This window comes from Muscardinus avellanarius, assembly GCF_963383645.1.
Source record: "Muscardinus avellanarius genome assembly, chromosome: 7".
In the NCBI taxonomy this organism is placed as follows: domain Eukaryota; kingdom Metazoa; phylum Chordata; class Mammalia; order Rodentia; family Gliridae; genus Muscardinus; species Muscardinus avellanarius.
In genome coordinates this window covers 42,056,292-42,082,179 of record NC_137793.1, presented here as the reverse complement: position 1 = coordinate 42,082,179, position 25,888 = coordinate 42,056,292, and the positions used below count along the sequence as shown (strand labels likewise).

The 25,888-nt window shown below is 38.5% G+C and overlaps 1 protein-coding gene across 1 annotated transcript in view; it reads left to right on the top strand.

Annotated features, from left to right (window-relative positions):
- SNCAIP (synuclein alpha interacting protein) overlaps positions 1–25,888 on the top strand; it is a gene marked incomplete at both ends in the record, with an annotated part of 74,698 nt that overhangs the window by 24,672 nt on the left and 24,138 nt on the right. Inside the window, 4 exons of the mRNA XM_080698412.1 lie at positions 6,122–6,990; positions 8,572–8,751; positions 17,717–17,830; positions 24,294–24,419. Of these exons, the coding sequence (XP_080554538.1) occupies positions 6,122–6,990; positions 8,572–8,751; positions 17,717–17,830; positions 24,294–24,419 (1,289 nt within the window). The remainder of the gene's footprint in view (positions 1–6,121; positions 6,991–8,571; positions 8,752–17,716; positions 17,831–24,293; positions 24,420–25,888) is intronic.

Here is a 25,888-nt window from a genome sequence, read left to right as displayed (position 1 = left end):
AGAGTTGTTCTGTGTCAGCAATCAGCTTAGCCTCATAATTATAAATTTGTGAAGATCTGGTAAAATACATGGATCCAAAAGAATTATAGTGTTTCATAGTGACTCAGTCAGAATATAGAGCCCTGTTATTTTAGACATTTCATACAGTCATAGAAACTTAAGGCTGGATCAGATCTTAGCAATCATATAGTCTAACCTCTTCATTTTACAGATGAGGAAACTGAGACTTAGAAGTTATTATAGGAAATAGATGAAAATACTTCAGTACATAGCACATCTTCTGAGTGTCTGAACATCTTTAATAGTTTACTAATACTATTTTTGAACTATTCAGCATAGTGTTCTCACAATGTGGCAAGACAGACTCATGGTGAGAAAACTCATATTTACTACTTTTTGCATCTTTAACTCCTTCCTTCCCACCTTTCTCTCTGCTCCCTTCCTCTCTCTATCCTTCATTTATATGTTCATTGCAAGATTTAGCCACCAAGCCCCGATATTCTTAAGGTACTGCACTAGCTAAAGATCTGGTAATATCAGGTGTGGGGGGCATACCCATAATCCTAGTACTTGGGGGGCTGAGACAAGAGGATCTCAGGTTCAAGGCCAGCCTCAGCAACTTAGCAAGATCCTGTTTCAAACTAAAAAATAAAATAGGTTTATTTTGAACCTGGATTCAAGCTCCAGTACCACAATGTGGAGGGGGACTGGGAATAAACACAAATATGTTCTTGAGCAACCTTTGTGCCTGAGGAACTCTCAGGACAGGTGAGACCAATACATCTGTGACTAGGTACATTGATGACTACAGAAACACCTAGCTCCGATGATATGCAGGTATGGTCAGAGCACTGAGAAGCCAAGAGCAGCTATACCTTGGGAGAGTTGGTGGAAGTGCATCCTTGGGAAAATGCCTGCTGGAATCTTGTGCAAGGAGCCTGAGTCTCAGGCAGAAAAGACAGCAAGGACGGTGCAGGGGAGTAAGAACAGGCACAGGCAGGGACAATGAAAGAAGAATGTGGTATATTCAGAAAGGGTGAGTTTAGCAATGGGAAGGCTGGAAAAGCTAGTGTTGTGGGAATCATGAGTGCTGAGATGAGAAGTGAGATTAGAAAATGAATAAAGAGCTACTATAAAAAAAAGGCAGTGGGGGCTGGGAGTATATCTTAGAAGTAGAATACCCCCTTGCTTCAATTCCCAATACCAAAAAAGAAAAAAAGAAAAAAAAAACCCTGCTACATACCATTATTTAACAATTAACCTGAAAGATCCAGGATTTTGCAAACCTATTTAGGTATCAGTTCCATGTTATGTTATATGAAAGGCCTACCTCTATTATTTTGCTTTACCTATATACCATTTATACTATCATCCATTTAATATATTCTTCTAAAACACTTTATTTTTAAGTATATTTGGTTTTAAAAAGATCTTTATGTCACTGTTATATATAGAAAACCAAAGCTGAATATGGGCAAACACTTGTAATCTTAGTACTTGGGAGCCTGAAACAGGAGGATCACAGTTCTTGGCCAAGCTCAGCTACTTAGTGAGGCCCTTTGCAACTTAATGAGACCTTGTTTTAAAAATAAAGAGTAAAAAATAGGGCTGGGGGTATAATACCCCTGAGTTCCATCCCCAGTACCACAACAAAAGGTAGAAAAACAATGTTACTTGCAATAAATCCAAGATCATCATTAAAGTAAATGTGATGAGCACAAAACACTTGTGTTGATCGTTGTAACTGAAAGCCTCGGAGCCTACAGTGTACAATCTCATTTTCTAGAGGGAAATTGTAAGTTTTCTAGAGATAAATGGGAATTTCTTAAGACAATTAGGAGGGAAAAAGAGTACCCAGCGATCAGTGGCACACTTTTTAATCCGGGGTCTTTAGTGTGGCTCATGTGTACCATCTTAGATGCAGGAAAGCTATGACTCTCACATATGGGGAAATACTATTTTAAGGAGTACAGGGCCACCTGAAAGTTTTGGAGCCAATTTTGAGTAACAAATTCAGTCTTATCTGAAGAGAGATTGCAAAGGGAGAGCAGTGGAAGCAGGGAAATGTTGTGGAGGCCATGGGAGAGAATCACAGTGTGGTCTAGTTAGCACAGTAAGGATAAAGAAAACGGTCTAGATTTAAGAGGAATTTAGGATGAAACAGCAAGATGATGCCTGAGGGGTGGAGGGGAGGAAACAAGTCTCAACAGTGTCTTGGAGATCGCCTGAGAGACTACATAAATGGTCTTGTAGTTATCCATGCCACAACCAAAAGGAACATGTTTGGGGAAGAGGGAGAGGGAGAGGGAGAGGGAAAGGGAGAGGGAGAGGGAGAGGGAGAGGGAGAGAGAGAGAGAGAATGAGAATGTTGGGTAAGGAGGAGGAAGCAGGCAAAGGGTGTAAAGGGTGCAGAGAAATAAAGACCCCTAGGTTGAAACATGCTGCCTATCACAAATCCCTTCCTGTCCTAGGCCCACATTAATACTTGTTGAAAAGGTGACTGGATGTGGGTGATTAGCAGACAACTCTAAATTGTGTGCTGATGTTAAGAGGCATTCCAAATGCCAGCGAGAGTAGAAGAGATTATTGTGGGCTATAAATCAGCATCAAATACACACATCCATTTACTTACTAACCATTTTGGAAAATTTGTGTCATAATCAGGTAGAATAAGTATTTTGCTTATGTAAGATGTTAAAATGAACACATTGAACCAAAAAGGCATTAGAACTTATATAGGTAAAGCAATGTACTGCATGCTTTAAGTGATAGAGAGATTAATTAGACACAGATCCTGTTCTCATAGAGGTAATAAAGATCTAAGGTACATAAAGTTGTCAGGGATTTAAATGTTGTCCGTGTAGGCCGGGCGTGGTGGCGCACGCTTGTAATCCCCGCGCTTGGGAGGCAGAGACAGGAGGATGGCGCAGGTTCGAAGCCAGCCACGCGCGCTGGCTTAGGAGACCCTGTTTCCAAATATAAAATGTAAAAAGAGGTCTGGGAGTGTAGCCTGGAGGTAGAAGGGCTTCCAGGAACCCCAGTACCACCAAAAAAAAATAATAATAAAAAATAAATGTTGTCCGTGTATAAAGAATTTATTAATGATCAGCACAAAGCAAATTTAACCTCAGATATCTTCCTAGTTGCCACTGCTATTCTGAACTTTGTTTCCATGGATGATAAGAAATTTATTACAGCATTGAGGTAGAACAACAATGGAAGTGAAATTTTTGTTCAACTTAAAGAATTGAAGAGAAAATATTGCCATTCATTAATAGCTCTTTTTCTTGTGCTTAAAGTACCTGTCCAGCTTAGGAGAAATAAGGAAACTGAATTTTGTCTTTGGTGTGTAGCATATTATTGCCTTTTCCCTCATCCAAATATATAATAATATAGCATTAAATTAAAGCATTATCATGGAAACCCATTAAACAATCTATTCTTCATGACTAGGATTTTTTCTTGGCAGTCAAGGCACAGACACAAAAAAATGCAGATTTCACCCTGAGGCTAAAAAAGCATCAGAGGTTCTAAGAAGGGGCAGGACAACATGCCGCCTGAATGTCGATACTTCTTCTTTAGTTTCTAGACCATTCTGTGGAAAGAAGTATTTTCATAAGACTCAGACAGAACTCATTTCCATAGAGCATTCTTAATGGTTCCTGTCAGAACTAAACAGCTGGGAAACATATGGTATCCATTTCCCTGTATCACTTGGTAAAAATTTCACATGTAAATAAAGCCAACATAAAAGAGTAGCCCTTTGAACCCATGACCTTATACAAAACATAAATATATTGGTACAATGCACTCGTTGTATTGACCCACTAAGTCATGTAGCTTTAAAAATGTTAATACATTCTGAGATGTACATTTTTAGAAGCTACAAAGAAATCAAAGTAATTCGCCAAATATTAGCAAAGACCCAATAAGTATGTCTCAGAAATGTCTGTGAGTATATGTTTTATCACTATATTTAAAGCTTTTCGAAGAAAGTTAATGAATAAAGTTAAAAACATAATTATACCTTATAAACTTTATGTCCACTATCTCTCTGCTGTTTTATGTAAGTAAGTAACCATGTGTTCTTAAGAAAAAAAGGTTTGGCAAAAGTTTCTGGCAGACATTAATTTTTCATAGCTTTGCATTTTTAGAGAGAGGGAAGGACATATAAAAGATAGGAAACTTTTAAATTTATAAGAGACCAACTGGAATTAGTCTTTGTCTTTGCATATGTACATTTCATAAATAACTGTAGAAATCTAGTTCTTACTGGTGATTATCACTCCTCTGAGCTTATTAACAGTACTGTTGTCCCCTATGAAATTAAGCTGTAAATCCCTCAGAAGGATGCACTGTGTGCATTTTAAAAGATTTAATGTGTTGTACAAAGTGAGATTCAAATTCACATACTTGCATTTGTTAATTGTTTGCTCTGGGGCAGACGCTGTGTACAACTAAGAACTCCTGCCAAAAAGAGAGAAGAAAAGCAGCAGTCTGAGGCCATCTAGATCCTTCCTTCTTCTCTGGACATTCTCTGTTACGTTACTTGTTGGAGAGAAACCAGCCTCTCTTCCACAACTGGTAGTATTCTCTTCTTAGATTCTAAAGTACCAGAGCCAGAAAGGCCTCATTGATATGGACCTCATAGTGCAGATCCTCTGAAATCATTGTGAGAACAGAACTCATAATTATACAGAATTCAGGCCCAGAATGCTCACTCTCATTTCTGTAACTTTTCTGAATCCCTTTGGGACACATTCAGGCAAGAAGAAATATAATTAGGAGCCTAAAGTGAGGGAATTTTAATAATGAGTACTTTTACACCAAGAATCACTGTTAGCCAGAGGCTGTTTTAGAAGTTACAGACCCAAGTACACACACCTGTCTCAGGTGCTTTTACTCTTTGGTTGTACCCAATAACAAAGTTCACACATGTATACCTGCTTTTGTTCCGGAGAAAAGAGATATATTAGAGATCACTAGTTAGAGGGCATGCCCTGAAATCTCATCTCTTTGGTGGAGGATAGTGTAAATTAAGTAGCAGGAGAGCAGGAACCTGTAAATGAGTGGCCCGTAAGCTTCCAAAAGCTTGTTATCTACATCCCACTTGTTATCTACAAGTGGAATGTCTCAGAGAGGCAACACCATCATGGTCTAGGACGCATTTGCTGCTTCATCTGTGTGCCCCAAGAGGATGTACAAAGTGGCTTTACAGTGAGGCTAAGTGGGAGATGTGATGATTCTTATCTTTCATCTCTTAGCTGTTTCATTTTCCATGCAAAGCAAGAGAAGAGTAGTCTTCCTCTTCCATCCTCCCTCTACAACTTTCTCTTCCTTCTGTTTATTTCCAGCTTTCCTAACAGTGGAGGGTGGCATTAAATCTTAAAGGGCACACTTTGTCATGAAGTCTTAGTGTATCACCTGGCTATGTTGTATGCCAGGAGGCACCATGAGGTACCCTGTATCATAGTGGACTTAGAATACTCAGTCTGGTGGGGTTGACCCAGCCATGGCTTGTCTATAATGGTCCAGTAAACACCTGTTCGCTCTATTATTTTCTATTTTTCTCTAAACATCTAATGGAGTACTAGTGAATTACCCACCCAGTAGATCACAGTTTGAGTTTGTACAATATTAAATAACTTAACCTTTCTCTATATAGGACTTTTTAAGCATTAGAGGTTTGTGTATATGCATGTGCAGACACATGTATGTGCTTATATCTCTTTTTCCCTAATATAGTTTAGAAGTTCATTTAATACAAACATCCTATCTTCTAGTCTCATTTTCCAGAGTGGTAGCAAATAATGAAATCCTGCCAAGGATATAAATCTGTGCAATGAATAAACCTAAATATCTAAGTTCACTTTATCTACCTGTTTTTACCATTATTGCTGCCCTAATTAACTTTGCCAGTATGTCATGACTTTGCTTGATCATTCCATTTTCCATTGGTAAGTAGGAATTGTTTGTTTTATAGATATGCGTCCTCTGGAAGTCATCCCTTTATACAGGGGCTTAAATTTAGCACAATGTGGGTGGATCCTGTCTGCCTGCATGACCAAGATGTCCTCAGCATCCCAATATAATTATCTTCCCTTGATTTTTTTTAAAGCAGTTTCTAGCTCAAGCTGGAACTGTGGTGTCTCGACTCTCATTACAAACACGCAAAAGCCCACGGGAATCGCTGATGTATACAGTAAGTTCCGCCCAGTGAAGCGGGTTTCCCCACTGAAACATCAGCCAGAGACTCTAGAGAACAATGAAAATGATGACCAAAAGAACCATAAAGTGGAGTACCAGAAAGGAGATGAGTCTAACCAGGGCCCCCAGTCTGAGGAGCTGGGCCCTGACGATGGAGTGGGGGGCTTGCCAGGTAAAAGCTCTGAGCCCAGCTCTGCACTGGGTGAACTGGAGCACTATGACCTTGACATGGATGAGATCCTGGACGTGCCTTACATTAAATCCAGTCAGCAGCTTGCCTCTTTTACCAAGGTTACTTCAGAAAAAAGAATTTTGGGTTTATGTACAACCATCAATGGCCTTTCTGGCAAAGCTGGCTCTGCAGGGAGCACCGAGGGCTCGCCATCCAACATGACGCCATTTTGCGTTCTTTCTCCCGTGAAGAGTCCCCACTTGAGAAAAGCATCTGCTGTCCTCCGCGAGCAGCACAAGCTCTCCACGGACGAACCTGAGAGCTCACCTCCTCTGCTTAAATGTGGCTCTGCATATGAGTCAGATAGCCAGAGTAAAGACTTCTTAAACAAGGCTTTTAGTGATCCACATAGTAGAAAAATTGAGAAGACCATGCCGGACTGCCAGCTCAGGGCCTTGCACCTGCAGTCATCTGCAACAGAGTCTCAGCCTGAAGAACAGCTCAATGGGATGAACCGGGTCCGCTCCCAAGGCCCAGAAGAAAGGAGTGAGCATCTGAAGAAAGTCAAAAGCATCTTGAATATTGTTAGAGAAGGACAGATATCTCTCCTGGTGAGTATAACCTAGTTTGGTATACATATTAATAACCTAGACCCTCCATTTTTTATCAGCTCCATTCTTAATAGAAAATGCATTCATTTTTACTTTTTAACTTCTTGTTCAATCTTGTGGGTTTAGTTGGGAGATCTAAGCATCTGAGTTTTAAAACAAAAAAGAGAGAAAAACAAGGCTATCGAAAGAATTGTTTTAATTTCACATGAGTGCAACTGGAATAAAGATATTTTACCTAAAACAAAAACAAAACAAAGAGAGCCCAGCACTTTCTTTCATTGAATCTTAATGTCTTTCTTTCTGTTTTTTAAATGGTTCCCAATGCTCCCACTCAGTTATTTGTGGGGATGCTGGTTCCTTGTTGATGTCAGACCTGCCAAATATGTGAACAGAGAGTCTTCTGTTTTGTCCTGATCATTATTCAGAAGAATTGGACCAAGATGTTTAAAAAGCATTTGCAGTTAGAAGCCCACCCTAGAGCTTGATTGCCCTCTGACCCACATGGAGTTTTTACTTACTTCCAGCTCTGCATGTCTAGGGAGCAAGAAGAAGCATTTCCAAAGACTCTAGACACAGAGTGACATAATGCAAGAAAAGTCTGTTCTGCTTGGGCTCAGAGAGCTCAACTGAAATTGCACTCCATCTGCCTGCATTGTTCTTTCCTGGCTTCCAGACATGGATCAAACAGTAGCCGGCCTGGGCTCATACTATGATGCTAATTAAAGTCTCATTCAAGAAAACCATTGCTTCTTGGCAGTGTAATTTTACTTAGTGTGAATCTATACTTAGATAAAGCACAATGTCCTCTGCCTAGTATCTGAAATATTGCCACAGGAGGCAATATGAGTGAATAATTTTATCAAATAAAGCAGTACTTTTTTTCTCCTGAAGGTATATTTTTCCTTTCTCCTTGCTCTTCTCTCTAGTTCTCTTTGGCTCATCCCTTTTTTTTTTTTTTTTTTGTTCTTCCCATTTCCATTCGTGTCAACTGTGAACACTGCTCATTCACTCAGTAGCTTCTGTCAACCACTTCATACTCTGGGGACTCAAGTTCACTAGAGTCTGATTCACCTCCAGCTACCCCCAGGAGTTGTGGAGAGTGATGGTATCTATTGGTGCCTATGAGAGATCACTAATAACAGCAATTGCTATGCAATTTGCAGTCAAAGCCAGTTCTCCACAATTCCAACAGGATGAAACAAGTAGTTTGTTCATTCATTAAACTTACAGCAGGGAATATGACATAGCCCAGCTCTTGGTATTTAGCCATCAAGTGGGAACAGACATGGAATCTGCCATTATCTTAAATGTCACTGCAGTTTAGAAAACCAACCTAAGGCCTCCACAGCTGTTGGCTGTAGCCCTGTTGCCATGTCTCCCATGAAGAGCTGCCTCTTGAGCACTCATGTTCTAAAGCATATTGTAACAACAAACAATAGCAAGGAACTCTGACTTTCTAGATTCCCATGCTGCCAACCAGATGCTCACATCTTCCTCCCCAGTGTCCAGGGAACCCCAACCCCCCACAGCATCTTATTCTTATTTGTTGGCTTAAATTTTCTAATCTTACATTTTTTACAGCCACACCTAGCTGCAGACAATCTAGACAAAATTCACGATGAAAATGGAAACAACCTGTTACACATTGCAGCATCCCAGGGCCACGCAGAATGTCTGCAGCACCTCACTTCCTTGATGGGAGAAGACTGCCTCAGTGAGCGGAACACGGAGAAGCTGACTCCGGCAGGCCTGGCCATCAAGGTGACAGGCTGGGGCTGGGCCCTCCCTGGCTAAAAGTTGGATTTCTATTATTTTTAAGATTCCTTTTGAGCTAAGATGTTAGGAGAGAGAGAGAGAGAGAGAGAGAGAGAGAGAGAGAGAGAGAGAGAGAAATTTATCAAGTGAATAGCAAATGAACACATTGCATGTAAGAGACGAATTGTTTCCATTACTAACTTCTTTGAGATTTTGAGACTGCATTCCAAGTTATTGTCCAATAGCAATGAGTTTCAAGTCAGCCAATAGAGGGAGAGGGAATGATCTGTTGCAGTGCTCAGGGATTGTGTAATTCGTAGTGACTGCAATTTAGATTCCTAACCACACCTGGATCAGAGACCCTGTCACATTTTCTAATGTACAAATAATGACTGAGACAAATGAGGAGAAGGTGTGTTTTAAGGGATGATAGCACCCAGGAGTATTTCAGATAATAAAGTGGGCTTTTAATGGATCAGATCTGAAGTTTAATGTCTTCAGTATTAAGGGTTGTTTAGAATATTAGTGTGAATTTTGCATTTAGTTCTTTCAGAGCATACTATGCTGTCAAAAACTACGCAAATTAATGCCAACTAGAATAGAGTTAAAACTTGGAAACCACAATACAAGAAAACATGGACTTTTATTGCATAGCAGTGAGTACTCTGTAAAATATAACATATCATGAAAAGGTTAGCTATTAAACTAAAATTACTTTTAAGATCTTTGGCAAATAAATGTTGAATCCAGTCACATGTATTAAAAAGCCAGAAGTTCAGTTCAGGGAAAGAGAATAGATTTTGAAATTTTGCATATGTTCTTTGCTTTCATAATATTTGTATCTTCTCAAAGCAAAACAATCACAATTTTTATAAATGGGATTATATCAGTACTGACGAGGGGAACTTACTAGTTAAAGAAACCTACTTGTGGATTCACTAAAGAATATGTTGCATTCAGGTGTGGTAGCATGTACCTATAATCCTCGTACTTGGGAAGCGGAGACATTAAAATCACAGGTTGGAGACCAGCCTCAGCAATTTAGTGAGACTCTCAGCAATCTAGAGAGACCATTGTTCCCTAGGGATGGAGTGTGACTTGGAGGTAGAATGCCACTGTATCCAACCCCCAGTACCACACACACTCAAAAAAAAGAACACATCACATTTAAAAAACAACCAATTATTTTTCTACTCTAATATATCTTTGAAGCAAAGCTTAATTTTTTTGTATGTGTGTGGTACTGGGGCTGGAACCCAGGGGCCTTCTACCTCCAGGCTACACTCTCAGACCTATTTTTTATATTTTTTTAAATTTGGAAACAGGGTCTCTTAAGCCAGCTGAGGCTGGCATTGAACCTGCGCGATACTCCTGTCTCAGCTTCCCAAGCACAGAGATTACAAGCATGCACCACCACGCCCAGCACAAAGCTTAATTTTATATCTTTAATTTTCTTACCACTTAGTAAAGTTTTATATATTAAAAATATGTTTTATTTTATTTTTCTCAGTGGCAAAAATAGTAAAGTTTTTTTTTTTTTTTTTTTTTTTTGGTGGTACTGGGATGGAACCCTTCTACCTCCAGGCTACACTCCCAGACCTATTTTATATTTTATTTGGAAATAGGGTCTCTTAAGCCAGCGAGGCTGTCTTGGAACCTGCGTGATCCTCCTGGATCTCCACCTCCCAAGCACAGGGATTACAAGCGTGCGCCACCACACCTGGCTAGAATTTTCTATATAAATTAAGAAATCTATGACTCTGGTGGATGTCATTGTCCTTTCATTGTGAATGACGCTGTGTCCAGTCAAGAGATGAACTTCAGCAGACCTCATGAAAAAGAGAAATCAAATGTGAAGTCAAAATAGAGGTCATGGTGGCGCATGCTTGTAATAGCAATATTTGGAGAATGAGATCTGAGAATTGTAGGTTTGAGGACATCCTCAGCAAGTTGTGAGACTCTCATCAACCTAAGGAGAACTTCTCTCAAAATAAAAATAAAAAATAGGGCTAGGGTTGTAGCTTGGTGGTAGAATGCCCTTGGGTTCAATTCCCAGTGCCACATGCACACACACACACACACACACACACACACACACACTGAAGTCAAAGTTTAGTATAGTTCAATTCAATATTGTGTACCAACTCTACCAAGTACTGTTAGGTGCTGGCAATACAAATTTGAACAAGGCACATTACCCAATCTTAAAGAGCTGTGATCCATGTTTTCAGTAACCAGTACAGGCTGGAAATTTTAGGATCTAGTCCTATGATAAAGTCCTGTGGAAAGATGGGGGTCGGGGTGGTCATCAATAGGTTTGTGTTAGTGACAAAAGTATTCTTAAAATGCTAAAAGATTTTGATATTTATCTTGATGTTTCAGTGTTTATAAAATACAGTTCTTAGTGTTTCTAATGGCAGAGTTTTGGGTATCTACTAATTATGTAATTGCATGGAAACAATTTTGTTAGTTTATATGCTCTAGTGCTTGCTTTGATAGATTTAAAATCCTTGAGTAGAAAGGTACATAAGGGACAGGCATGGTGGCACATGAGACAGGAGGATCGCAAGTTCATGGACAGCCTCAGCAACATAGTGAGATTCTCAGCAACCTAGCATGATCCTGTTTACAAATAAAAAATAAAATAGGGATGGATGTAGCTCAGAGGTAGGATGCCCAGAGGTTCAATCCCTAGTACCAAGTGGAAAAAGGAGAGAAAGGGACATAGGGAGGGAGGGAGAAAGGAAGAAAGGAAGGAAGGAAGAAGAGGGAGGGAGAGAGGAAAAGGGAAGGAAGGAAGGAAGGAAAGAAAGAAGAGAGGGAGAAAAGTGAGTCATTAAACCAAACTTTAGTATAAACACCTTCTGCCTTATCATATATTAGATGTTAATTCCTAAATTTCTGCAGTCAACCTAGCATTGCCATCATGTATGCAGTCTGCCAACTTATATAAATTTCTTGTTTTAATTTGAATGATAAGCATTATCAAACCCATAACACTCAAAAGCATTTGCAGATTTGGGATCACAGACATCTCATACTTTGTTTCTGGAATAATATGTGAAAGAGAAGTGTTCTTCTGCCCCATTACTTAATCTAGAATTTGTAAAAGCAATAAGTATCAATATTTTGTAAACAGTGTCATCCCCTTTATAAATCTGTCTGGACACAAGTCCCACCTCAGTCCATTCAGCATACTTTGACAGACACTGATGAATTTGATAGAATCCTAAGTCATCATTCTTCCATTTTATGGACCTTGTCTTGAACAATAGTACCAGGTTGATGATGATGTTTCACCTCATTAAACACAGTTCTGAGAGCCCCGTTGTTATTAAAGACAAACACACTTGGTGCAAACAGGCATAAGTCTCTTGGCTGACAGTAAGTGGAGTGAGAGACAAGGTATCATTTAAAAAGATTACCTGAGAAAAAGGGCTTTAATGTCAAACAGGAGTTTAAGAACACCTCTCTCCTACTCATAAACTCCTTAAATAGAACATAATAAATTATACCAGTTACATGCAGAACTTATTGAGTGCTTTCTAGGAGACCCAAGAGTAGATATTCTGGGAGTTCAAGACGTTATTGAGCGCCCTTTGGAAGTGCTTAAGCAAAGTAATTGGAAAAAAGATTTCTAAAAGGTCTGGTTTCTACAGAAGTCTGTTTTCTAAAATAGAACTAAACTAAGAAATTATTTTAGGAGCTAAACAGACCTGCAGTAAAAAAAAGAAAAAACCTGCAATTGCCTTTTCATTTCTCATTTAGTCATTCTGATGAAGCACAAAAGCAAAGTGTTAGTGTGGTGACAAAACTACAAATGTATGTCCATCTTAACATACAGTGAGTGGCCCCAAGCCTAGAGAGTTTGACAGGAAAAAAGTTCCTGCTAGAACATAATCATGTTTTTTATTTGTTTGTTTCCTTGGTATTTATACTTATGGCAAGTGATAATGGTTTCAGACTCAGAGTAGTAAAATACTGTTTTCCTGACTTTTAAATAGCATTTCATTTTTTTAAATGTTTCTTCTCAACTGGGCTTGGTGGCGCACGCTTGTAATCCCCGCACTTGGGAGGCAGAGACAGGAGGATCGTGCAGATTCGAAGCCAGCCGCGCTGGCTTAAGAGACCCTGTTTCCGAACAAAAAGAATATTTTAAAAAATAGGTCTGGGAGTGTAGCCTTGAGGTAAAAGGGTTTCCAGGAACCCCAGTACCACCAAAAGAAAAAAAAAATGTTTCTTCTTTGACTAACCAGATCTGACAATCAGCTGAAAGAACATCCTTCCCAGCAACAGTATTTTCAGGAACACAGAAAGCAGTCTCTAGGATAGATTATATTTTAGGCTATAAAATAAATCTCAGTAGACCTAACAGGATTGGAATACAAAGTTATGCACTTCAATCATAATAGAATGCAACTAGAAACCAATACCATAAAGAAATTTGGTATATTCACAAGGCTGTGGAGTTAGCACACCCTAAAATAATCAGTAGGCCAGGAAGAAGTCACAATAAAATTAGAAAATATTTGGGTTTGAATGTAAAAATAAACAATTCTTAAAGGATGCAGCTAATGATATGTTTAAAGGAGACTTATAAGAGGGGGAAGAGTTTTGAAAGAGAAAGATCTCAGATCAGTAGCCTAGTCTTCCACCTTAGAAAACTAGAAAAGGCAGAGCAAACTAAATCCAAAACAAGCAAAAAGAAGGAAATAATGAAAATCAGAGTGGAAACAAATGATATAGAAGAAAGAAAAATAATAAAAATCAACAGAGCCAAATTTAGTTTTATGAAAAGATAATTAAAAATAAACCTTTAATATAGTTAGAATGATGAGACTCAAATTACTAAAACGTTGCCTCATATTCCTGTGTTTTATGTAAATACCAATTTATATAAAGCATCTTGCCTCATAAATGATCAATGTTTCCGGGCATGGAAGCACGTGCTTGTAATTCCAGCATCGAAGAGGCGGAGACTGGAGGATCATGGTTCGCACACAGCCTCAACTACTTAGCAAGGCCCTTTGCAACTCAGTGAAACCCTGTTTCAAAAAAGACTAAAAAATAGGGCTGAGGTGTAGCTTGTGTAGCTTGGAGGTAGAGTGCCCGTGGGTCCATCCCCAGTACCACAAAAAAAAAAAAAATGTAGTTCACGTTCCTTTTTTTTTATTATTCACAGGGAAGGAAGCTTAGTGTATAGTAGGTTTGTTTGTTCATTTAATTCTGATAGGAAACATTGGCATCCTCACATTGCAAAATTAAAATTTAAGGAAAGTTTAAAATGATTATACACTAAAGTGTGGAAGAGTCGAGGAAGGAAAGCACACCACCCTGGAGTCAGCAACAGCCAGGGTGCAGTTACCACCCAAAGCTGAGGGCCTGGGAAGGAGCGGGTCTAAGAACCTGGAATAGAGAGATGATTAGGAAGGACTGACTGACCGCAGACCTTTACACGGTGGAGGGACCCATTAGGCTAATAACAGCCCTGTAGAGGGGATCAGGAGCAGAGAGGACCTCAAACTCTTTTCCTGGTCTCCTGCCACGGTCTGCATCGCCAAACCCAGCCTACCCGGGCAACAGGAGCACAGGGAACAACAGCAGCACACACCTGATCAAGCAACTACAGGCGAGCGTTACTAAGTGATGATGTGCTCTAAGAAACACATTGATAGGTGATTTTGTTCTGTGCCAACATTAGAGTACACTTAGGCAAACAGATGATTAGGTCACTCAAAGCAGCCTCCTGATGCAGTCAAGAGATACAGGTAGCACACGATGTATGAGGCTGCGTACAGCTTAATACAAGTACTATTAGTAAACATTTTTTATAAGTCATGGAACACTCTAAAATAATGATAAAAATATAGTATAACAAATACATAAACCAGCCACGTAGCTGCTTATTATCATTATCAATTATTATATACTATGCATAATTGTATGTGCCATACTTTTTCAGCTCCATTGTAATCTCATGGGACTTCTGTAGTATAGCCAGTTGACAGAGCATCCTTTTGTGACTCATAACTGTACCTCAAAAAGAGAGAACAGAATGTCAATGGTGAGAGTTGGGAATTGTTGACTGGAAATCCTGTTATCCAAAAAGGAGCTGGTGAAGAATGAGCAGATTACCACTTCTGTCTTACTTTTATAATAGAGTTTTTCACTTTGAGAAGTTAACTGTTAGGCCTCTAAAATAAAGAGAAAGTAATCCTATTATACAAGCTTAAGAGCTAACTACTTTGAATCCTTCCCTGGCTCTGTGCCCACAGTAACTCTTTGTCTAAAACCCCATGCTGTGAAAAGTAGAAAGCCAATTAAATGTCTCATTTGTCTCACAGAGTTACTATGAGAATCCAGGAGAGCATTCTAATAGCAGAAGGCAACCAGCATTCCGTGCTTAGTAAGCTTACATGCTTATCTCATTTGATCTTCATGGTGATGTTATGAGGTGGTTACCATTACTGTATTTCACAAATGAGACAGTTGCACATCATAAAGGTAAAATAAGTCACTTGTCCAAGTGCAACTAAGTGGTAGATTAAAGATTTAAATCCATTTCAGAGTCAGTCTGGGTTGTTGATCAGTAGAATATACCTAGCCCACTACTTGGCAAGTGGTAGTTTAAATCCTCTGCAAGTGTTTGTGGACTGTATTGTAACTGTTTCCATGTCTTATTTTCTTTCTGAAACTCTCACAGTACCTGAGAGAAAAAATCCAAGCCAGGTGTGGTGGTGCATGCCTGTAATCCCAGCATTTGGGAGGATGAGACAGGAGGATTGCAGTTGGAGGCCAGCCTCTGCTACTTATTGAGGCCTTTTGCTATTCAGTGAGACTCTGTTTCAAAATAAAGAATAAGAAATTAGCGAGCATGGTGGCTCATGCTTGTAATCCCAGTGTTTGGAAGGCTGAAACAGGAGGATCGCACAAATTCAAAGCCAGCCTCAGCAACTTAGGATCTCAGCAACTTAGTGAGTCCCTGTTTCCAAATAAAATATAAAATAAGTCTGGGAGTATAGCCCAGAGGTAGAAAAACCCCTGGGTTCCACCCCAAGGACCACACACAAAAAAAAAGAATAAAAATATATGGAGCTTGGAGGTAGAATGCTCCTGGTTTCCATCTCTAGAAATGAAAAAAAAAAAAAAAGCAGTGGTCTAAAGATAGGAAAGAAGTTTAATTTAAAAAAATTATGAGAATAATGTTATGTTTGGTTTTATAAAATATTTACAGAAGATTCAAATAAAATCTTAAGCAGAAGATTTTCTACCATATTTTAATACTATTTTTGTCTACTTCTACTTTATGTTTCTTCTTGATCCTAGCTAAGAGTCACTTTTTATTTTTAATAAATGCACAAGTTATGAATGTTCTACTTTTTGTATCAATAGTATTATCATTTAAAAATGAATGATTCATAAGAATATTTATTTTTTTAACTTTAAATATTTTATTAAGTAAAATATTTACCTGGTTAATGGATTTTTATTTCAAATGCAAATTTGTTAATTTTTATTATCAAATACACTGTTTTGTTTGGGGTTGGAAAATAGTTGTTATGTCTACAAACTTCAATTGAAGAATAGCTGGTTAACTGATAATACTGTTTTGGCTTGGATAGGAAATAACTGAAATTTTACATGGTCCTCGTGGTAATATAGTCAACCTCTCTTTGGAAACCAGTTTAACACCTCCTTATTTTGGGGGAGAGGGGTCCTGGAAGCCCTTCTACCTCTGGGCTACACTTCCAAACCTATTTTTTAATACTTTTTTTTTTATGTGGAAACAGGGTCTCTTAAGCCAGCGCGGCTGGCTTCGAACCTGCGCGATCCTCCTGTCTCTGCCTCCCAAGTGCGGGGATTATAAGCATGTGCCACCACGCCCGGCTTAACAGCTCCTTATAAAGCCAAATACATGTATACCCTATTACCTAGATTTTCCAGTCCTAGGCATTTATCCAGAGGAAATGAAAGCATATATTCACAAAGAATATTTATAGCAACTTTATTCATACTATTCCCCAAAACAAAAACAACCTAAATGTTAATCAGTAAGTTATTAGCTAAACAAACTGTAATATAGTGAGACAAAGGAAGACTTCTCAGAATAAAAAGGAATAAACTGCTGGTAATAAGCAGCAGTTTTGGTGAACTTCAGAGGTATTATGCTGAAGAAAGAAGCCAGACACAAAAGTTCACACACTAATCTCTTGTAACTGAAACCTTATCAGTGGTTTTCGGGAACGAAGGTGAAAAGGATGCGAGCCAAGGGATACTAGCAAACTTTTGGGGGTGATGGAAATATTCTCTATCTTGATTGGCTTTATAGTTATAGCAGTATATGTATTTGACAAAGTTTATTGAAATGTACACTTTAAAAATGTCACTTTTTTTTTTCTTTGGTGGTACTGGGGGTGGAACCTAGGGGCTTCTCTACCTCTGGGCTATACTCCCAGACCTATTTTATATTTTATTTGGAAACGGTCTCACTAAGTTGCTGAGAGCCTCACTAAGTAGCTGAGACTAGCTTCGAACCTATGCGATCCTCCTGTCTCAGCCTCCCAAGCTTGTAGATGACAAGCGTGCACCACCACGCCTGGCAAAATGTCACATTTTATAAGATGCAAATGACATCTCAATAGAGTGATTTTATTTATTTATACTCTTTGCCATACTAAGAACCAAACCCAGGGCCTCAAGCATGCTAGCAAGGTGCTCTACCACTGAGTTACACCCCAGCCCAATAGTGTGATTTAAAAAACAACAGATTAAAATTATGAAGATATATTTAAGTAGAAAATTTGCAGCTGATTTAGAGCCAAAACCTCAGATCATGAATATAAGAGTTGATAATTAAACCAGGTATAAAAGCCAAATGTCGTGATATCTCCCCTTGGTAAAATTTCCATCTTAAGAGATATTTTTCAATCCTGAATTATTTCAAACGTCTTTCTCTCTTTCTTAAATATAGAATGGTCAGTTGGAATGTGTACGCTGGATGGTGAGCGAAACAGAAGCCATTGCAGAATTAAGTTGTTCTAAAGATTTTCCAAGCCTTATTCATTATGCAGGCTGCTATGGCCAGGTATGGAATTTTTAAGTGTCTTCCTTTGTGCTCCATGTAATCTAAAGACTTTTTAAAAGCAAAAATATTTGTTGAAGCATTTTTAATAAAAAAAATGTTTTGAACAACCTGAATATCCCAAAGTAGACTATTGGATGAATAATAAAGCTATATTCATATGGTGGAATTTAATGGGAAAATGTTAATTAGATATTAATTAAAATTGATAATACAAAACAGATCCTGTAATTTAATGCCGACTTCTGAATTTTGGAGAAGCAGGAAGAAAAGAAAATACTATGGCATGAAGCCAGGCTTGGAGGTGTACACCCTATGACGGCTAGTTACTTTCCCTATTTTATAGATTAAGAGATTGAAGGAAAAACGTTAAATGGCCCACACATAATGTAGTGGCTACCAAGAGCGAAGACATGCTCTCAGCTCTGATTTTCTTGACTTCAGAGTCAGAGTCTATTTTTGTCCCCATCGTATAGAATAGGCATTTAAAATGATCAAAAAAATTTTATCACTGCTAATATTCATAAATCATTTTCAATGTAAAACAGAATTTCATTAAATGGTGTGAGTTATTGTTCCTTGTTCCTGATTACCTTTGCTTATAAAACCTAATGAGGACTGTCAGGTGTGGGTAGAAAGGCCACCATACCTGTAATGTAGCTTGCCAAAGGAAAGAGGAAAAGATCACAGGGCTTTCTGAGACTCCAAGTAAAATACCTGGGCGTGGGGCATTCTTGTCTTGGGAGTCTACTTGTATATGCCCATTTCTTTATTCAGTACTCACAGCAAGTTTCTCATAATTTTGAATCTGTTGGGATTAAAAAAAAAGAGAGAGAGAGTGCCCTTTCTAGAACTGGCTGGGTGATATTATAGCTTATCCAGATAAAGTAAAGGAAAATAGGAAAATTAGTGACCTATTTGAAGAGCAGGATTGAAATTAGTGAACCATTTGTGTCAAACGTCTACTTTATGCTAGTATCAATCTTTAGATTGTTATTTCAAGCTGATAAGTATTTTATGTCCTAAAACATAGCTTCAAGGGGAGCAGTCCAGCTTTTTTTAGGGGGAGCTTTTTTACCCAAGTGGAAAATGTAAAAGCCCATTAGATGTATGAGTTCTGTCTAGCCATCCTCCAGCCTCCATAGCCACTTATGTAACAGATAACCTGCAGAGACGCTAAACTTGGAACCATTACAAGGCTAATATTTTCACAAGAAGACTGTTATTGAACAGTTCTCTAATGGATTCAGCATATGTAAGGTTTTCTACATCAAGCAGGCACTTGAATGTGTTCTGGTTTTGTTTCTTCAGTAAATACCTCTGGAAAGGATAGTACCAGGGAAATTCCTCTCGTAGTTTATTTTAGTTGCCCCCTGTCCCTCATAGAGATTCTTAAAGGATAGACTTTATTCAACTCCTAATTTGTGTCTTTTTTCTTGTAAAAATTACCTTTAAAGTTCCAGTTCCATGGGGCAGCAGCAGTTTCTAGTAGTCTCCTGAAGTGATAGATCTTTGGGTGATAGGAATTTATTTTCTCCATCTGGACACTTCAGTTCTCAGAGGGTGCAATTATTTTATTAGTAATTGTCCCTCCCAGAACCAGCCACAGGAAGCATGAAAGTGAACGCCTCAGAGACTCAGGAGCTAGCAAGGATGTCCTTGGGCAGGCCTGCTTTGCCATCCCTTGAGAGGGATGTTGCTGGCAAAACAATTAAGATAAAATTGTATTGACCTAAAGCTACTGCCTGTGTAACTTGGGCTCTTTTATTCAAACACAAGGTTCAGATTATATTGTCTGGCAGAATTTCTCACCTGCAGCTGCTTGGAGGCATTGGCCTATTCTGCATTGGTCATTGGTCCATTGGACTTCTTGTGACTTTCAACACCAAACCTGTGATTCCTTTTGTTTCTGAATCATTTTTGTGACATTTGGTCAAGACAGTGTTCTATAAAATCAACCTATATCATAACATGGAACTTTTACCAAGAGCACTTTTGCCCACACTGAGTTTACTCTCCATTTTAAATGTTTGCCCATATATATATATATATATATATATATATATATATATATATATATATTTTAATGTATCACTTTATTTTTTTATTGGTGCATTGTAGTCATACATCTTAATGGAGTACAAGATGATAGAGACATACATGCACACATCACCTCATTAGCCCTTACCCAATTCCCACCCCTTCCCTCCTTCCTCCCTCCTTCTCATGTTTGGCTTAGTGATTGTCTTTGATATGTTGGTTAATGTACATCCTGTACATTAGGGGATATTTTTAAAAGGAATTCTTTGAAAAATAGAAGGCTCAGCAATCCCTGTGAATGGCCATGAGCAGTGATAAGCGTGTGGGAAAATAGAATGCTTCTACAGGCTCTGTTATGGTTGCTCTTGTTGTTCTACAATCTAATTTGAAAAGAAAACATATTCTCTTGACTTTATTGTTTCACTGACCAGGGGCAGAAACAAGTAAGCCATCTGAAAGTGCTGCAGTTGCAGATGAAAGAAAAATAGAAAAACATTTGATCAACATGAGCATCCATCTGCTATGTACTGACTTAGGAAAAGCACTACTGACCCAGAGCTCCACAAGCCACTGATTGACAGGCAGTTAACATGATTTCTTTGACCAATGGACCACAAAAAGAGCATGTCATTTACACTCAGGGGCCATGGGGGAATGAGAAGTTGTGGCTATCCATACTCAGAGACAGAAAACAGAGTCATGAAGAAGGTCCTTAATTCAAGCTGTCTGGGTCTTAATCCTAGCTCTACTTACTAGTTCAGTGGCCTTGAATGCATTAAGTTAAAAACAAAGAGAAGAAAAAAGTTCCCTGGACCTCACTTTCTTCAGCTGTTCTAAGGGAATAATAGAACTTCCCTCAGAGGGTTGGCTGTTCTGAAGACTGAGAAAAAAACATTGTATGTACCAGATGAATGTTGGCTGTTACCACTCTTGTATATTTTCTGATTTATTGTTTTTATTGCTATTAGTATTATTTATTTACTTATTTCACCCTAAGTATAAAAGAAATCTGCCAAAGAGTCATTTGGGCATCAACCTATTTAATCAATTCTGACAAGCACTTTTTCCTTCTCACATTTTATCATCTCTAAATTCTACATTTATCTTACAGTAAATGACAGTATGGAATTGTTACTGGCCATTTTTTCCTTACATTTTAACATCTCAAAAACTGGAGTGAATCTTAAAATCAATAGCACAGTAGATCTGATGATTCATTATTGCAAACAAAGCTGACTCTCTCAGAACTTATAAATGCACTACCAACTGTAGAGATTTTATTGATACCAGCAATAAAACTGCAACATGCTTTTCAATTAAAAATTTTATTAGACTTTATCCAGCAAATCTCATAAATTGTGTATATTAATTGCCTCCTTAAACAACTTGCATTCCCTTTGGGAACACATAAAATATAACAATAAACCAGATTACCAAATGATCAAGAATAAAAAGGAAATTAGTACATGAGGAAGTTTTTTTGTCAGTAGATGCAAGTTGAATGGGTAGATGGATATGTGGATGGATGAAAAGTAAGTTGGAAACACATTCTGTGCAACAGAAATAATACAGAAGATCCTCTCCATCCATGTGACTGCACTGTATACGCTCTAAAAGCAATACTTACAGAAAAATGAAATTCCTAAGTTATATCTACTTTCACCATATCATCCCAAAAGACACAGAGACGGAGCGCATGCATTAAAGACCTAGGATGGAAGGTAGACACCATTATGTGTTATTCATCAAATAAATAATTCCACGGTGTGTTTTTGAGAATCAGAATATTTTTCTCTGAGAATGGATGCCAAATATGCGTTTACCCAAACCCAGGTATTAGCCATCTTCATGTCCATTTCAGAAATCCTAAATATGCATTATTAGAAAGCCAGGTTTGTAACTCAGCCAGTCTCTTTTGGCAGTACTCCTCTCCATGGTATGATAGGGAATATCTTATAAAAATATAAGATTTTACTTATAATATTCTCAATAGAGAAGCCAATTGCCTACCTTCTAATGAAAGTAAATTGTCCTATGGAAAACACAAAACTGAATTCTGAGGTGCTTGGGAAACACTTGTCTTGTTCTGAACAATCAAAAGTGGTCATGCATACTGAATTGGGCACGATCTCTAATTGCCACCATAAGAAAATAAGGCAGGTTATTATAACAATCTAGATGGATCCTGGCAGGGAAAGCCCTCAGGAGCCAGAGCAACTCTCCCTCTTGACTTATGAGAGACCTCATGTGTCTTGTTCTCCCAAATAACCAGACTCCTGAAAAAAAGCTGTAGATTCTCCTCCAGACTTCTACAACAGGAAAAATTCATAAAAAGAAGTAGTCCACTGCATACACCCCCCATTGCAAAGTTAGAAATCCTGATTTTAGTATAAAACGATTTTTGTGTGATAAAATGGAAGTATCAACTAACATATTGAATTTGATCTGAAAAATATGAAAATTTACATGACATAAAGGTTAAGAAATGTTAAGATGACACATTTTTAAATACCTTCAAGTCCTCTGAACTTTAATTGCTCAAGAAAGAAGCTGCTAAAAGTCAAGAAGCACATAGATGTCCTCTTCCTTAGTTTTCTGGTATATAAAGTAAGGTTTGGGGGATTGGATGATCCCCTGAAATCTCTTCAAGAATAGTCTTAAGAGTTCCTGATCTAATATCATGGAGCAACAAAGTCACCACAGCTTAAACATGACCCATTGGGGAGGGTTCATTTTGCATGTGGCGGGGCCATCCTTCCCCCCAGTAGAATCGTGTGGTTTCCATAAGTCTTAGCCACTGACTTTACACAAGTTGGTTGTGTTTTATTCTTAGACACTTTTACTCATTGAGATTTTTAAGGAGCTGAGATCTCATGGTGCAGTCATCCTTTTCCAAATAAAAGTAACCCAATATTTTTTACCCTATTGGATTAAAAAAAGCAAAGGAAATGAGTTTACCTCATGTATATGAAAATATTATCTGCTCCAGACCAAAGGTCAGCTCCAGCTTTTTCCTGGTTTGTATCAGAAGAGAGTTAACCACAGCAGAGCATCCTTATCCGATAGCTAACTCTGAGCCCTACCCGCTAGGCTCTCTGCATCTCATTCTCTAGAGACCCTCAGGCATTTCACTTTCTACAAAGTCTGCCTGCTTTGGCAGCCCTCACCCTTCTTTCCCCGGTGCATTCCTGGGAGGTTGTAGACATTGATTACATGTTCCCTTGTTCTTGAGGGGTCTTACTCCCTGTTTGAACGTTTGGAAAACATGTGGTGCAAATGTTCAGGCTATCCCTAATGTCTCAAGATACCTTCATAAACAGTGCCCTGCTTCCTAACACAACGGGTGAAACATTAAAGGGGTTGGCTGTTTTTATCCACATTCCTTTAGCAGATTAGTTGGCATGTTCAGAAGATAAAGGCAAATTTAATCCAGAAAAGTATAAAAGTTCATGACCAGTCTGAGCAAATAACTGGAAAAAAAATCCTTTAAAAGGCTAAGAAGAAAGAAGTTCAAGGCTATTTCAAACACATGATCATCTTTTTAAATGTCAAATTCCACCCACTAAACTTCATGCTGTTGTTTTTACCACTCTCGTGTTTTTTTAGCTTTATATTTAATTCTTCTATTTTAAAGTAGTGAAATCCCATCCCCCTGCTTCTTCAAAAAGCCAAGCATAACATGGAAATAACCACAAAACACTCAGTGGGTAAAATGCAAACAGCTTATGACAAAACATGCTGACTGCTCTGTGCCTTTGCTTTTGAAAGCTTTGTGTTCAGAGCTCTGGGTCCCCCTTTCTTTACATTGAAAGAAAAAAAAAAACTATACCTTTAAAACACCATCAATATTTGATCAGAACATAAAAGAAGTTTCTGGTTTTATTTCAGTGAAGTTATCCTGTCACCTCTTTTTATAAGTCTGTCGTTGGCTGGAGGTATATGATTAGGAGGCATAGTTTAAGAATTATAAATTTAAAAGTAAAAGCTAGTTATCTCAATAGTTCAAGGTTTTATGATAATATGCTTGAAGCCTACAGGCAGTTTAATATTGTAGTAAAAACAATGCCTTGAGATTTTTGAAATCCAAAGACCTGAATTCTAGTTTCAGCTTCAGATCTGTCTGGCTATATGACTTTGACAAAAGACTGAAACTTACTGGAGATGTTTCCCTATCTGGATAATAAGTAAGTAGAACAGGAGCATTTCCAAGATAATTTCTTGCTCTTAAAACCCCTCCATGTGGTCCTCTTTCTTGCATTTCAGTCAGATGTTCAAGGATTTTTCAGTTCCTACTAAATAAAATTTCTTTTGCTTAGATAAGGTTAGTTTTATTTACTCATCACAAGTTAAAGGATTGTTTTTCTGTCTTTATTTTTGACTTTTCTGCATGACATTCCATTAATTCAAAGTGTTCTTGTGTTTATAGGAAAAGATTCTTCTGTGGCTTCTTCAGTTCATGCAAGAACAAGGAATTTCACTGGATGAAGTGGACCAGGACGGCAACAGTGCTGTCCACATCGCCTCACAGCACGGCTACCTCGGGTGCATCCAGGTACACAGCTCTGCAACTTTGCAGACAGGAGTAGATCAAGCAAAACATGGAAGCTTGTTCACTGGGAGAACAATCACCTTTGTTTTAAATCACCTTTGTTTTATAGTAGACAATAAGAAATTGTAATGACATATTTTTACTTCTTTTTGGGGGGGTCTGGGGATGGAACTCAGGGGCATTTGACCCCCTAGCTACACCCCCTGCCGTATTTTTTATTCTTTATTTTGAAACCGGGTCTCACTGAGTTGCAGAGGCCTCACTAAGTAGCTAAGGCTGTCCGCAAACCACGATCCTCTGGTCTCAGCCTCCCGAATGCTGGGATTACAAGTGTGCGCCATCACGCCCAGCTCCACATATTTTTACTTCTAAAAACCCACACAAATGTTGGCATAGATAGCCCTGTATTTCTACTTGAGTATCATAGAATGTTGAAAGGACTTTTCCTACACTCTCAACATAGTCTAAAGCCCCAATGCTGAGGAGAATAAATATTAAGTACCCCCATTTTTAAGACAGAAGGGAAAATACTACAAAACTAACATACCTCAGTCTAACAAGGAGAAAACTATTCTTGCCCTCATTAGTAGATCTGTATTCCCCTAGTAAATAAAAATTAGGATAGATTTTTTTTCAGGAATTTCTTGAAATAATTCATCATAGTATGGAGTACTAGGCTAAAGAGAAAGTGCTCTCATTTCCTCCTCTCTCTGTAATTGAACTGAACTTCTCAAATGCCACACGAAAGGGGAAGAGGCTTGTGCTCCTGCCCCAATCCACGTGACGATGAGGAGCACTCCAAGAGCATGGGGTTCCTACAGGAACATAGAGTTATCTCATCCTGAATCCCAATGCAGAGCTTCCCAAAGCTGAGTCAAACTCAGTGCCACCATAGAACAGCACCTCTGGGGAAAGCCCAGCAGACATCCCCAAAGTTTAAAAATAAAACCCAGATAGACCTTTTCACCTAGTCAATGCTGAAGACCCTCAGAGACAGAGGATAGAGGGAGGGTGGGAAAGGAGAAGGATCAGATACAAGAAGAGCAACAGTATGAAGAGAGAAGAGACTGACTGAAAAACAAAGTCAAGTTAAGGCATGGCCTGAAAGTTTACGTGTAACAATAAATTAGTTACCACAATCAGTTCAGATGGTTCTGATCACTAAAAATGCCCCAACTTTTATGGATTTTTCTTCCCCACATCACAGGGAAAGAAAAATCGGCAACATATACTTCTGCCTCAACTCTTTTCATACAATTTGAAATACTGTGTGTATATAACACTTATCGCACTTTGCACCTCTAAAAATCAACACTCCTTTTACATCCCGTATGCATTGTTTCCTTGATTGAAAACCCAGTGTGCTCATTTATTCAACAGGTATTAACTGAAGTCCTACTTAGTAAAAGGTAGATGGTATCCAAAACAGAAAAGTGGGCAGTGAGAATTAGGAAGATAGAAGAGGACTCAGA